Here is a 15587-nt window from a genome sequence, read left to right as displayed (position 1 = left end):
CGTGTTCCCACATGTTCCCTGACTGTGCCGGAAACCCATGCTCTTTCTTGTGTCTGCAGCTGAAGTGGGAGTAAGGAATGTGGGCTGCAGGCTGGCAAGATGGTTCAGCTGGGAATGGCGCTTACCACCAAGCCTGACAACCGGAGTTTGACTCCTGGGCTCACATGGTTGAAGTAAAGAACTGATCCTGCAAGTTGTCCTCTGACCTCCACGTGTGTGCCATGATGCCCACACAGCCCCCATTTCCCATGTAATACGTAAATAAAAGGTAAAGAGAAAAAGAAAAGATATGGGAACGGGTTCAAGCCAGAGTAAGAATGCTGATTGGAGAGGGGGTTTATCCATGGATCCATGCTCACACTTTGGCTTGAGGTCTCTTCTTCAATCTCTTTAAGCCTTTGTTGACCAGGGCATGGCCTGGGAGGATTACTTGCAGCTACTCTGGGCTCTCAAGTCCTGGAGTATCATTTTGTCCCATATAAGCATGTCAAATATATGCAGATGTACTCTGTTTCTTCTTTCAAATACAGCTCTCTGCACCTTCCAAGGCTCTGAGGGTCTTTGCAGTCTTTCCCACACCCACGTTCTGCCATAGCAACCACTAGCCTTCCACCCCTCAAGCCCAAGTCATCACACTTCCTACCCACACAGTTGTTGCCACTGCTGACCTGCAGGAACTCTGCAGGGCAGATACAGGTGTAATTGCCTAAGCTGTAGCCTGTGCCCCGACTACAGGTGTCTGGGTGTGTGGAGCATTCACCGATATCTGCAAGGGAGGGAAGGGAGGAAGAGGACACATGAGAAATGTCAGAGACCATCTGGGTGATTCCCTCAAGGGTTCCCTACCCCAGGCCGAGCAAAGACACTTTATTATTGACTTATATTTGGTTTCACTAGCTTAAAATCATACAAATATTTGGGCCAGGAAGGTGGCGATTGTTGCACACACATGAGGATCTGAGTTTGCATCCCCAGATCCCACATAGCTCTGGTAGCTATCCTGGTGCACACGGAGCAAACAGACCCTGTCTTAGATAAGGAGGAAGCAAATACTGACCCAAGGCTGTCCTCTGACTGTCACATGCACATTGTGGCAGGAGCACCTACACTGACACTCCCTATGATGGTTTTGTTTATTTGTTTCTTGGTCATGATATCTTATCTCAGCAACAGAAACCAGGACTGACACTAAGAGAAAATATGAAAAAGACTGAGAGCAATGAAAACATGAAGTGGGGCCATTACTTCCAACCTTACAGAAACTAAGGAATCAGGGCCATTACTTCCAACCTTACAGAAACTCAGGAATCATAGGACAGTAGAATGAATAATTGCATGCTGCCCCTAAATCAGGTTGATAAGAGGACATGAATACATTTCTAGAAGAGGAGCTGGACGTATGGCTCAGTGGTTAAGAGCATGCACTTTTCTTGCAGAGCATTCACTGAGCCAGCTCCAGGGTATCTGATGCCCTCTTCTGGTTTCCATGAGTACTGCACTTGTGCACAAAAAAAGTCTTTAAGATTTACACACACACACACACACACACACACACACACACACACACACACACAGAGAGAGAGAGAGAGAGAGAGAGAGATTGAATGTCAATATAATAGAAAGTGACAGAATCAGAATGCAGCAGTTTAAAAACTTCCAATCAAGAAAAGATCAGGACAAATGGCTTCACTGGAGAATTCTACCACATATTAAAAGAATACCAATTATATCCAGGCTTTTCCAGAATTAGTAGAGAATCATCTCTAGCTCATCCAATGATATCAGAATCACCTCCATATCCAGAATACACAAAGATACCACAAGAACAGATGCTGCAGGACAGTACCCCTTATGAATGCCCCTAAATGCAAAGGTCTTCCATAAGTGGGAAATGAGGGACAGGAAATGGGGCTGCCCAGCACCTGTCTAACATGCATGAGACCCTGGGTTCCATCCCTAGCACTATAAAAGGAAATACATAAAACCGTTATCAGGCTGGGGAAATGACTTGCCATTTGCACTTGCCACACAAGCCTGATCCTGATGACCTATGTTCAGATCCATGGAATCCATCTTAAAAGCTGGATGTGGGATGGAGAAATGTCTCAGTGGTTAAGAGCACACAATACCTTCTATAGGTTATGAGTTCAGTTCTCAGCAAGCAATGAGGCAGCTTACAGCTGCCTGTAACTCCAGTTCCAGGGAGTTCGACACCGTCCGATCTTCATGTGCACTTTGCACACATACGTACACACATAGAGACAGACACATATCCTATATTGAGATGGGAGATGGGGGCAGGAGAACTGACTTGTCAGGAGGACCCAGGGAAGTGGTAGAAATAGAAAGCCGGCTCAAGCAAGGTGGAAGAAGAGAATCAGCTCCTGAGAGTTCGTCCCTGACCTCTGCACATATGCTGCAGCATGCATATCACCTGAACACACACACACACATGCATATATGCACACACACACACACACACACACACACACGCACAAACATCAGCAGATGGAATCCAACAGCATATTGTGGATACACCATGACAGTCATGGTTGGTATTAATGCCAACTTGCCACATATTAGGAGCACATGAGAAGACCCACTCAAAATGTGGATAGCACCTTCTGGGTAAATCCCTGACATAAAGGGTATGGCAGGAGGAAAATAACTTGCCTACTGCTCACCTGGCCTTTCTTCTTGCCTCTGAGTTGATTAATCCTGTTGCTGCAGCTCAGGATTCTTTATCTGATAGTAAAACCAGTATTGCCAGGTTTCCATACTAAGAACTGATGGCCCTTCAGGAACTTTCAAGGTTTTTAGCTCCCAACTCGGACTAGTGAAATATCCAGTACCATGGATGGAGCAATTACCAGGTTGTTGGCCTCTCTAGTGCGACCCATCCACTGTGCGACTATTTCAATTACTGAGGTACCAGCCACAAAGATCAAGCAACTACTGTTACTATCTCAACATAAGCTGATTTCAGGTAGAAATCTATCGATCTATCGATCTATCTATCTATCATCATCAATCTTATTTATCCATCTGTCCACCTGTCCATCCATCCATCCATCCATCCATCCATCCATCCAGTTGTCTAGGCGGCTGGGTGGCTCTTATATTTAAGAGCCCAGGCTTCAGTTTCAGAATGGTCAGACTCAAGCTGACCCACATCACCTAGAAGTCACTTAATACTCTTGAACCTTAGTTTCTACATGAAAAATGAGGGATCATAAGAGAAAACCCTTCCTTATGGGGACGCTGTAGTAGATAGATATTAATTTAGGATCTCCAGCACAGTGGTAACCCACAGTCTTGGCCCTGAGTCACTGTTGGGCACTACTACATGCTCAATCAAGGACAATAGAGAGACATGTGAAGTGTGTTTGAAGCCAAGGTGAGACCATACCTTCTCATGTCCTTTCACACAGTTAGCCATGGACCTTGGTCATCTTTGGCTCAGGAGTAGGAATGTCAAGGTTGCTGTTAAGCTATGTTATTTACAAAGGAGTAGAAGAAAGAAGGAAGGGGGCTGAACTGATGAGTGAGAGAAGTGGGGGCGGCAGGATGTAAAGGGGGCATTCAGTTAGCCTTGCATCCCTGACCTTAGAAAACTTGGTAGAGCATCATGTCAGGGATGGAGAGGAAGTGCCCGGCCTAGCCCAGGCAGAGTCCACACTCACCCTCACAGGTGCGGGTATCTTCACTGAGGCTGTATCCAAGAGGACACTCACATCGGAAGGTACCATAGGCGTTGGTGCAGTTGCCTCCCTGGCACAGTCTGGGTAGCTCCTGGCATTCATTGATGTCTGTCAGGAATTGAGGAAGCTGAGGAGGAGAGCTACATCTGGCAGAGGACTTGAGGGATCCCCACAGGCTGCTCGGGATCTTATGGGCTCTTTAAAGTATTCCCCTAATAGTTATTTCCACGACTGTTGGGCATTTAGAGAATCTATCTCAATGGCTGGATACTTGAGTCCGTGCTGGCCTGATCCCAACTCCTTTAATTCCATCTTAATTTCATCTTCCCATGCATGATAGTTTCCTCAGGCTAGAATATCTTTCCTAACATCATCATTCCCCAAGAACAGAATAGATGGGAGAATTGAAGGCTGGATATGAAAAGTAGTGATTGACAGAAGAAGTGATTGCTGAATATGAAAAGAGTGACTGGGTGAATGTGCAGGTCAATGGATGAGAAGATCACGTGTGGATGAGTGGAATGATGGGTAGAGAGGCAAGTAGTTAGATGAGTCAATAGGGATAGAGGATGGGCAGATGATATTGGTAGATGGAAGATGGGTCAATGAAGTGGATGGAAAATGGACGTAAACTTGGGGATGGAGGATTGATGCATGCATGGATGAATAGATAGATAAGAAATGGACAGATGAATGGATGGACGGGGGTGAATGGGGGATGGATGGATGGGGGTAACTGAATGAGTAGATGGTGTGGTGATTTCAATGAGAATGGACCCTCTAGGTTCAAATGCTTGAATACTTGGTTCCCAGTTGGTTGAAGTGTTTGGAAAGGATTAGAATGTGTGGCCTTGTTGGAGGAGGTTATGCCTGCCTGCTGCCATGACGGTAATGGTCTCTAACCTCTGAATTGTAAGATTTAAAAAATCTCTTTCTTCTATAGATTGCTTTAGCCATGGTATCCTATCACAGTAGGAAGGTAACTAAGGCAGATGATGACAGGGCATGGGTGAATGATATGGGTGGTTAAGTGGATGGGTGAGTAGATGAATAGGATGAGGATGAATGGATTGTATGGGTGGATGGGAAATGGGTTGAATTGATGGATGATGAATGGATGGATGACCGGATGGATGAATGGGTATAGATAGGTGAAGGATGAATGGATAAATGAAGAAATAGATGGGTATGTGGGTAGGTATCCATGGGTAGATAGGTGAATGGAGGCTGGATGGCTAATTGACTGGTTGTCTGAAAGGTTGGGTGGTTAAATGGATGAAAGAATTGATGAACAGACAAGTGGATAGATGGAAAGCTCAATTAATAAACAAACAACTGACAGAAGAAATGACAGAACAGATTAAAAGTTTCATACATAATTTGGTTCTGCAACAAAGCCTCCAAGTAGAAGAATGTTTCCCCAGGCTGCCCCCCTGTACACTTGGCAATGTGCTGATGAGAGAAAGACCCATCAGTGCATACATAGCTGGATCAATAGTCTGTCAGGAACTCACCTTCCAGAATCAAAGTGATGGGATTTGGCCGGAAACCCTTACCACCGGGGCACAGGGTCCTATACTCTGCTGCAAGGGAAACAGGCTTACATGAGGAACTATGAAGAGAGGCACTTGGGTTAAACCTAGTGGATGGGAGTGGGCCCCTTGAAAAAGATGCAACATGGGTGCCCCTTCCTTTGCTTTGCTGAACCAATCATGATTCATATCCTCAGCTTTGTGGAGCTGCCTAGTGATGGGGTGTATGTATAAACATCGATTCCCATCCAGAGCATGGATAGTGGATCGCAAGGGATCCTGGTTTTACTGAACTTCACTCTTTCCACTTTACTCACCCTCCAAACCCATACCCTACTTGGGACCTGCAGTTTTCTGGATCCCTAGTCCCTAGCACAAGGCATATAGGAACTCATTGCTTGCTGACTGATTGAGTGATGGATTGAATATAAACACAGAGAGAATTTATAGAAAGCAAAATTGGAGAGAGGCCTGGCCTTTGAACTGGCAAGGGTGTGCGTTGTGACCCAAGATCCTTTTCCTTCCTGGTTCTACATCCTTGTCCTCCAAAGCCTTCTGCAGGCAGAGAAACCCTGCAAACTTCTGAGTCTCTGGCTCAGGCTCACTGGCCTGCAGGGACTCACAGGTGTTGCCTGTTGGACACAGCTTGCAGGGGTTTCCCCAGGCCTGACCCAGGGAACAACAACAAGACGCTCTGCTGACACCAACTCCAATCTCTGCACTACAGGAAATGCCACCGTCATCTTGGTCCTGAACATCCAGGAAACAGATCACAGCCTGGGTGTCTGCATAGGCAAAAATGGGGGTTAGCACATGAAGAAACTATGTATTTCTGTGTATTACCATGACCTCTATGACTTCCTGGTTGCATATATGTGTATTTCTGAGTGTAACTGTGGCCTCCCTCTCAGTCTTTGTGTCTGTCTGTGTGTAACTGTGTGCGAGTTTATATGTGCCATGTGCTGTTGCATACATGTGTGTAATTACCATCTCTGACTGTAACTGTATATATTTGTGTAACTGTGTGTATTAATGTGTCTAGTTGTGTCTGTAATGTGAATTTGTGCATACAATGTGCTATGCATAATTATGTTTCTTTGTTTGTAACTTTATATCATGTTAGTATGTTTCTCTGCGTGTAACTTGTCTTTGTGTATAACTGTATTGTGTATAACTTTTCTGTATATGTGTATATTTGTGAATAGATAGTTATAATTATAGATTTTCTTAGCTATGATAAAAGATAAAGTAGATATAAATATTGTAACCATATTCTTGTTCAATACCTATTTTGTTATATGTAATTTTACTATGTTAAACTATGTTCTGTTTATTTAAACAGAAAAGGGGAAATGGTGAGGGAAGTCCTCCTGCCTATGTGTTGCTTTTATTGATTCATGAATAAAGAAACTGTCTTGGGCCTGCATAGGGCAGAATAGAGGTAGGCGGGCAAAACTAAACTGAATTCTGGGAGAAAGAAGACAGAGTCAGGAGATGCCATGTAGCCACCAGAGGGGAAAGATGTGAGGATGTAGTTAAAACCTTGCCGGTAGGCCACAACCCTCGTGGTAAAATATAAACTAATATAAATGGGTTAAATTAAATATAAGAGCTAGCCAATAAGAAGCTAGAGCTAATAGGCCAAGCAGTGATTTAATTAATACAATTTCTGTGTGGTTATTTCAGGGCTGAGCAGCCAGAAACAAACAACATGCTACCAGTTTTCTATGTGTATTATTGGATGTCTCTGTCTATTTGTCTGTGTTTGAGTGCGCTTTTTTCTTTGTGTTACTTGTCACTGGCTGTTACTGTGTTACTATGCATCTGTGTGTTGCAAATTTGTGTGCATAAATGTTCCTCTTTGTCTTAGTATATCTGTATGTAATTTGTTTCTCACCACAGGTCTCTGTGTGACATGTGTCTATGCATTATTATGTATCTCTGTGTTACAATAGTCTCTCTGTGTGTCTGTGAATCTGTAGTTAAGTATTTTTCCGTGTGCAATTTGATCTTGTATGTTAACTGCAGGCATATGTATATATGCAAATGGTATCTCTGACTATACTACATATATCCTTGCATGTAACTGTATGTGTCTATGTACAGAATTGTGCTTCTATGTGTGTAATGGTTGTCTCTGTATCTACCTGTGTCTGTGTAACTGTGAGTTTATATATCCCATGTGTAACTTGACTGTAACTGTGTATGTGTGTACAGACTGTTTAATTATGTGTGTGTAATTGTGTGTGTCTCTGTATAAGCAGTCACTGTCTCTATATGTAACAATGTCTGCATGAAGTTGTGTTTTTTTGTGGGTAACTGTTGTCTTCTAAGAAGCTGCATGTAATGTGTCTAAACATTGTCTCTGTAAGTGTGTCTCTATGGTAATTGTGTGTGCCTCAGTGTTTTTCTCTGGGTGTAACCATGCTATGTATAATTGCGTGTCTCTGTGTAGTTGTCTGTCTTACCCTATGTAGTTCTTTGTATGTAACTGTTTGCTGTTGTCCTTGACTAGAACCATGTATTTCTATGTGTAACAACTGTGTATGCCTCCATATATGCCTGCGTGTTTGTATGTAGTGGTTGAATATATTCCTGAATGGGCAGGGAAGGTATGCACGTGTGTAAAATTGTGAGTGCATGTGACCATGTGTGTCTAGACCGGAAGGCAGTATCACAACAGATGACGTCTCAGCCCACACTTGTCCTGCATGTTGGGAGCAGGAAAATCTACACAAGTTGACATCCAGGGTGACCCAGGCCATAGCCCTGCCAGTAATACAGACTCCTGAGTTACCCAGCTGTTGCCATGTGTGTACTCACCAACACAGCCAGTCCCACTGGGGGTAAGCTGAAAGTCCTGGGGGCAGTTGCAGAGGTAGCTGCCAGGGGTGTTAACACATAGGCCATTGATGCAGTTCACAGGATTTGCACACTCGTCAACATCTGTGAGGCACACACACCATCATCTGCTAAGAGACTTCACTGTACCCCATCCCTCCCTTTCTCCTGAGTGTCCATAGATTTCAATGGGCCCACTCGGGTGCTGGAGTATGAATCTTTGTTGTTCCCTTTGATGGAGCCAAAGAGGACATGGCTTCAAGAGTCTGCCTTCGCCGTTCAGCCCTCTCCCTTCCCCTGTTCAATTCCATTTGGCCTAGGTTTATCTCCTTCCATACTCTTCATTTCTTAGTTTTTCACAGCCAACATATGAAACTAATATTAGAAAACACCTTTGATTGAGGTGTTGGAAAACCACTTTGAAGGCCAAATGTGGCCAGTGCTTGTTTGTATCAATAAAGTTTTATTGACACATGACTGAGCCCATCTATTTACTTATCGTCTGCAGGAAAGCTAGTGGTGGCAAAAGACACCTAGAAAGAATGCAGAAAATTTTCACCACCTGTTATTAAAGACACTGGGGTAGGGGGCCGTTTAGCAGATGTGGTGCAGAGGGCACTTCATTTGTCCACTGCGTTTGCTCAGGAGATGATGAGAGGGCAATTGTGATGGTAGTTTTTAATAACCAACTAAACACAACCTAGACTAACATGGGAAGGGAGTTTCAGTGAGGGACTGTCTCCATTGGATTGGCCTGGGGCATGTCTGTGGGAGTTGTATTAGTTAAATTAATTGATGTGGAAAGATGAAGTTGTACCATTCCCTAAGCACTTTTAGAGGAGTAGAGAAATGAAGCTTCTTTGCATAAGCATAGAAGCAAGCATACATGAATTTATTTTCCACGTATTTATTCTCTCTCTGCTCTTTGATGTGAATGTGATATGATTTGCTGTCTCAAGATCCTGCTGCTATGACTTGCCCACAGTGGTAGACTTGGGGGTGGAAATTGACTTCTTTCTTTTCTCTCCTAAGTTGCTTGCTTCTGGGACACTTTATCAACCAACAGAAATGAAACCAAACAGCAATGATCTCAATGATTAAAAACAGAAAGTGGGGGTGGAAAGATGACTCAACAGTCGAGAGTTTGTTGCTATTGCAAAGGACACATTCAAGCAAAGCTCTCATACACATAAAATAAATAAATCTAAAAATAAAATTTTAAAACAAAGGAGTGGTGAGGGCCAAAGAAGCTCCCTAGGTGGGTAAGAACACTTGTACAAGCACAAAGGCCTGGGTTCAAATTCTCAGCACCAATGTAAAAAGTTTGAATGCTCTCCTGCAACACTAGGGTTAATGGTGGAGACAGGAGGATGGCTCCAGCTTTCTGGCTGCCAGCTTTGCTCCAGGTTCAGCTACAGATCCTGTCTCAGGGGAATAAGGTGGAGCGTGATAGAACAGGATGCCTGACATCCTCCTCTGGACTCACATGCATATTTGCCCACACATATTCCAGATGCCTATACAGAGGTACATACCCCCAAATACACACATGCACACAAAAGGGGGTGGTAGAAACTATTTTAGAAGAGAAGTCAAGGTGGGTGTAGTGTGGGAGCAAGCCATGCCCCCCCTTTTGGGTCCTGTGTTCTTCAGTCGCCAGACAGGGTGACTGCATACCTGTGCAGCTGCTTCCAGTTTTGTCCAGTTCATAGCCATCCTCACAGAAGCAGTGGAACATTCCAGGCAGGTTTTCACAGTTCCCAAACATGCACAGGTTCCCAAGAGCACACTCGTCCACATCTGCAGGGACCTCATTTCAGCCTACCATGTTTGATCGTATGCTCTGGAAACTAGCTCACTGTGTACACCCACTGGGCTGGACAGGGCTAGGCTGAGACTTACCCCAGCAAGCTCGCTGGTTCTTGGTAGGGTGAAAGCCTCCATCACATTCACAGAGGTACCCGCCAGGTACATTGAGGCACTGTCCGTTATCACAGAGGCCCACATTCTCCATGCATTCATCCTTGTCTGAGAGAGAATAAAGCTGAGAACCAACTGGGTTGGGACCCACATTGAATGGGCAGGAAGTGCCTTTAACTATTTACTTTAATCCAGAATCTCAGGTGAGAACCCCGGGAACTCAGATACTAACTCTGAATAGGCAGATAACCAAGATTGGGGATTAGGAGTGAAAAGGTGGCCCCTGACATGTAGAGTCCATCTGGATGCACACAGATTCACAGTCAAGGAAGCAAGAAGAGGATTAAATTGACTACAGTAGTGTAGATCCTAAAGAAGAACTAATAATGAAAGAACTGGGGAGCAAAAAGCCTGCGGAGACAGCTCAGCTGGTAAATTCTTGCTACTCTAATACAAGAATGAGAATTTGACCTCCAGCACCCAGGTGGAAAAACCCAGGTGTGGTGGCACAAATGTGTAATCCATTCCGGGGAGATGGAGATCCCTGAATCCTTGGAGATCACTGACCAACCAGTATAGCTTAATTGGCGAGTCCTAGGGGCCCCAACCAGGAAAACTGCCTCCAAACAAAACAAAACAAAACAAAACACGAAACAAACAAATGAACAACAATGATAACAACAACAGCCCAACTCAAACCAACCAATAGACCAGCCAAACGAAAACCCATAACTAACCACCAGCCCAAGGTGAATGACTCCTGAGAAAGGAACTTGAAGTTAACCTCTGGCCTCCACACCTACTCACATATATGTGCACCTGTACATGAGTGCATCCTCCCACACATCTGTGCACACACACAATGTAATAACAATAATCTTTTAAAAATCAGAAAAAAGATGGTAACCAAAGAAGAGGACAGGTGGGCATGCAGAGAGTGGCTCTGTGAGCTAAGGACATAGATCCTCTAGTACCCATGGGGCAGGGGAGGACAACTTAGGCACCATGGTTGTCCCATTCAGGCCCTGCCCTCCACCTCACCTTCACAGAATAAGCCATCTCCAACAAATCCTGGTTGGCATGTGCAGTGGTAGGAGCCCAGGGTATTGAGGCAGTCAGCTTCCGGAGCACAACGATGTTGCTGGATGGCACATTCATCCAGGTCTGCAGCAGACAGAGCCGGGATTCCCCGGTATGGACTGAGACTGTGGGGAGACTGACTCTCCAATCCCAGCCCCACGTGGTTCCCACAGACCACCTCCTAGTCCTCCACCCTTAATCCTGTCTTGCCTTCCACCTACCTCTCCACCTTTCAGGGATGTCCTGCCCCTAGGTACTCACCATGGCATTTGAAGCCATTTCCAGTCCAGCCTGGGTGGCATCTACAGATGAAACTCCCAGGGATATTGAGACAGGAGGCGTGCCTGTCACAACTGTGTCTTTTAAACTCACATTCGTCCACATCTGAGGGGAGAGGGAACAGTGGTAGGAAGCAGTCACAGCAGGGAAGACTCAGAGAGGCAACGACAGAAAGACAGATGGAAGACTGGTCTTTCCAAGGACCTTCTGTTTTCTTCTATAACCCAAGGAAGAAACCTCAAGGCCACCAGATCTGACCTGCAGTGATCCTCAGAAATGACTGGAAATGTCAGGCAACACGAGAGACTCATGGTAGACACTAAGTGCAATTATCCAATGAACAGTTAAACCAAGATTCCAGGCTTTCCAATTCTGAATCAGTGTGAGTCACTGTTTACTAAATAAACATTTTTTCTATATAGTTCCTCACTTTGACTTGCATGAACATATTTTATTTTTCACCCATCAATCAATTCATTTCTCTAAGGTTAGTTATCTATCATCTGTCTATCATTCATCCATTCATTTTTAAAGGTATCTATTTATCTGTCTGTCTATCATCTTTCATCCATCATTTTTTATAAAGGTTATATATCATCCATCCCCCTATGTATTTCTATCTATCTGTCTGTCTTCATAGAGCCCGGTCATTGAACTCAGGGATTTGCACACTCCAGGCAGGGTCTCTAGCACTGAGCCATACCCAAGCCCGGTATTTTGTTGTTCTGAGACAGACATGGTTTCACTATGTAGAACAGGCTGGCCTGGCATTTGAGATCCTTCTGCTTTGATCTTGTGAGTACAGGTGTAACATATGTGAACCACTATACTTGATTATAAATAAATTTTAAAGTAAAAGTTTATATCAACACTAATAACTTCAAAGAAGTATTGGAGTTTGACTGGATGGGTAGTTCACTGATAGAGTGTGTGCCTAGCATGAGAAAGGTTCTGGGTTTGATCCCCAGTGCTTCAAAATACATACATAATACATTCATATTAAGCAATGTTTAAAGAATTGTGTGGGCCTGAGAGACAGTTCAGTTGGTTAAGTGCTGGCTATATAAACGTAAGGACCTGAGTTCTATCTCTATCACCCATATAAAAAGTCAAGCATGGTGGGGTGTGCTTGTAATCCTACGTCAGGAGAAGCAGAGACAGAACGATTTCTTCACACTCATTGGCCAGTCAGCCTAGTCTAATTGCCCTGCCTCAAATTCAGTGAGAAGTAGGGTGGATATGAGAAATTACACAAGGTTGACCTATGGTCTCTATAAGCACATGTATCCACTTGAACATGTATCCCCTCCCACAAAAACAGAATTGTGTATGTGTAGATACAACACCACACACACACACACATACACACACACACACACACACACACAGAGAGAGAGAGAGAGAGAGAGAGAGAGAGAGAGAGAGAGAGAATTATGACCTCCCAAATCTATGAAGGTGAACCTTAGTTAAAGATGATTTTTTTTTAGATGGCACTAAGTTACAGTGTTATCATGGTTTGTTTTGCATCCTGATTCAATAAGCTCTCCTAAGAGGGGAATTTGGGCACAGACAGACAGAGAAGAATACCAGGCAAATATAAAGGCAGCTGTGGGTATAATGTTCCTGTGAATAAAATTCTACCACAGACTGCCAACAACAACCAGAAGTTGGGGAGATGCCTAGGGCAGGTCTTTTCTCTGTACCAAGAAGAAACCTACCCACCCATCCCCTGATTCCAGCCTTCTAGCTGTCATTCTGGATAGAGAAAATATCCTGGGGTTTGAAGTCACCAGGTGTGTGTTGATTTGTGTTTGATCTGAGATGTGAATTCTCTAACTGGTTAGATGTTTAAATGCTAATCCATGTACCATGCAAAAACCATCTGGCTTGCTTGCTTTGGGAATGCTGCTCTCTCCTGTGGGGTTCCCTCTATTGAGCTCTTTAAGAGGCTCCCAGGGTGCTTTACTGTCAAGAGGTTTCATTAGTGGAAGCAGTAAGAACGAGTCTCGTTGCCTTCTATCCTAAGGCATGGAGACAGTGCTGATGATCTTCGAGCTGGCTCTTTGGATCTTTCCAGCTCCAGCTGGTTGACTTTTCACTCACCAGAGCAGCCTGGAGCTCCCTTCCTGATGACATAGCCCAGGTGGCAATGACAGGTAAAAGATCCTTTTGTGTTCTCACAGTTCCCATGGAGACAGAGGTGGGGATTCATGTCACACTCATCCACATCTGTAGTGAGGACAGAGTATGGGTTATGAGGGCTGGATGATGGGAGAGGAATAGGGTTGGAGCTAGGGCTAGGGAAGGGAGGCAGGCCATATGAGGGAGATCACCAGTATTCCTGAGTAGTTGCCACACAGCAGAATCTCCTACTAGGCTGTGTGGGTGTCTGCAAAGAAAAGTGTGACGGTTAGTTTTGATTGTCAACTTGTCACAACCTAGCATCACCTCAGTGACAGTATTGTCTACACTGGGTTGGCCTGTGAACACAGCTGTAGGGGATTGTCTTAAGTTTACTAATGTGAAAAGATCCAGATCATTGTGGGTGGTACCATTCCCTGGCAGGAGTGGTCCTGAACTATGTAAGAATGGAGACATGGAGCTGAGTAAGGAAGCATGTGAGCATGTAGGTATTCACGTCTCTCTACTGTTGACTGTGGATATGACATGACCACCCTGTGTCTGAAGTTCTTGCCTTGACCTCCCACACAGAAAGACGAATTCTAACATGAAATTATAAGCTATAGTAGACTCCTTTAACCCCTACATTGATTTTTGTTGAGTTTTTTTTTTTTTTATCACAGCAACAGAAACAAATTACTAACACAGGTTGAGCGCTCCCTCTAGAACCAGCATTAGATAGCGAGTCAGGCTGACTCAAGGTTTCCTCAGAGGCCCCAATGAAAGGACAGATGGAACCTAGCTCTGTGTCCTTGCCCAGTGGCAGGCTTGTCAAGGTTCAGTCTGGGTCTAGGGTTAACACCTCAAAAGAGTTAAGGTTTTAGTTCCCAGAAACTTGACTTTCCCCCTTGAAGATACTATAGTTACCAGTCCCAAGGCTGCTGTGTGTTCAGATTGTGATGAAGTTGAGAACTACTGGGCTCCCTTTGTGTAACATGGCTTGATTAGCTTCACGCAATGAAGATCCCATTGTATGATGCTCCCTTTGTGTAACATGGCCTGATTAGCTTCACGCAATGAAGATCCCATTGTATGATGCTCTCTTTGTGTAACATGGCCTGATTAGCTTCATGCTGACCTCAAACCATTGTATGGTGGCTTTCTGCTGACTGTGTTGCATCCCCTGCCTTGAAAACTGTATATAAGATATTGCCCTTCCTAATAAACTCGATTGGTATGAGACATAGCTTGTATAAGACCTCTTGGTCCTAAACTTTCTTGCTGTCTTTATCTTCTGATCCCCTTAGGCTCCTGTCACTGAAGAACAACCTGCTGGCCCAGGTCAGATAGTTATGTCTTTTATGAGCATTTCACAGTGCATTTTTCATTCCATGTTACATTTCATGGAACACACCTTGTATGAGTTCCCCAAAGTAATACATGTTCAACTATATGTAACAAGGGCTTTATGTCACCAAGATAGCCAGGTTTTCCTCTCTGGTCCTTAGAGCCCAAGCAGAGGAAAGAGGGCCCCCACACTCACCTGCCTTTCACAAAGCTAGCCAGGTTTGTCAATACGTTCATGCTAACATGTATTTGGATGGTGTGCTGGGGTGACTAACTTATAGACTACATGTAGGATAGTTATGAGTGTGGTCCCAAATAAAATCACAAACTTACTTAAAACTCAATGAGAACTGCATTGAAAATTTTTGGGGGTGACTTACTCAATTGCATGGTTCTGGAGTTTGAACTTCGTAGGCCATATCCTGTTATGTTAAAAAGCAGGACATGCCTTCTGGGTAGAAGTGTTGCCTCAACTGTATTTTCTCATTAGTACCTTCTAAAAGGTATTCTCTGACATCCCTACTAGCTGAGACTCTCAGGCTCTACTGGGTTAGAAAGCCTCTGGTGGGCTTGTTATCACCAGGAACTTCTCTGCTCGAGCTCAGCTCTGCCCTGTCAAGGTGCCCAGTATGCGTCTACTCCCCAGGAGGAAGGACTGCCTCTGGCCTGGTGGAGACAGGGATTTGTGCTGTCCAAAGAGCTTTGGGGAGGTCCTCAAACAGTGATCAGCAAACAGTTCTGTTTTGAGCAATGCTCAACATTGGTT

The 15587-nt window shown here is 44.4% G+C and overlaps 1 protein-coding gene across 1 annotated transcript in view; it reads right to left on the bottom strand.

Annotated features, from left to right (window-relative positions):
* Fbn3 (fibrillin 3) overlaps nucleotides 1-15587 on the bottom strand; it is a 78748-nt gene that overhangs the window by 34659 nt on the left and 28502 nt on the right. Inside the window, 9 exon segments of the mRNA XM_087898039.1 lie at nucleotides 3684-3809; nucleotides 5216-5284; nucleotides 5857-6018; nucleotides 8057-8179; nucleotides 9752-9874; nucleotides 9977-10102; nucleotides 11036-11158; nucleotides 11336-11458; nucleotides 13457-13582. Coding sequence (XP_087754165.1) covers nucleotides 3684-3809; nucleotides 5216-5284; nucleotides 5857-6018; nucleotides 8057-8179; nucleotides 9752-9874; nucleotides 9977-10102; nucleotides 11036-11158; nucleotides 11336-11458; nucleotides 13457-13582 — 1101 coding nt within the window.

The sequence above is a fragment of the Myodes glareolus genome, chromosome 2 (assembly GCF_982192425.1).
Source record: "Myodes glareolus chromosome 2, mMyoGla1.1, whole genome shotgun sequence".
Classification (NCBI taxonomy): Eukaryota; Metazoa; Chordata; class Mammalia; order Rodentia; family Cricetidae; genus Myodes; species Myodes glareolus.
This window is presented reverse-complemented; position numbering and strand designations above follow the sequence as displayed.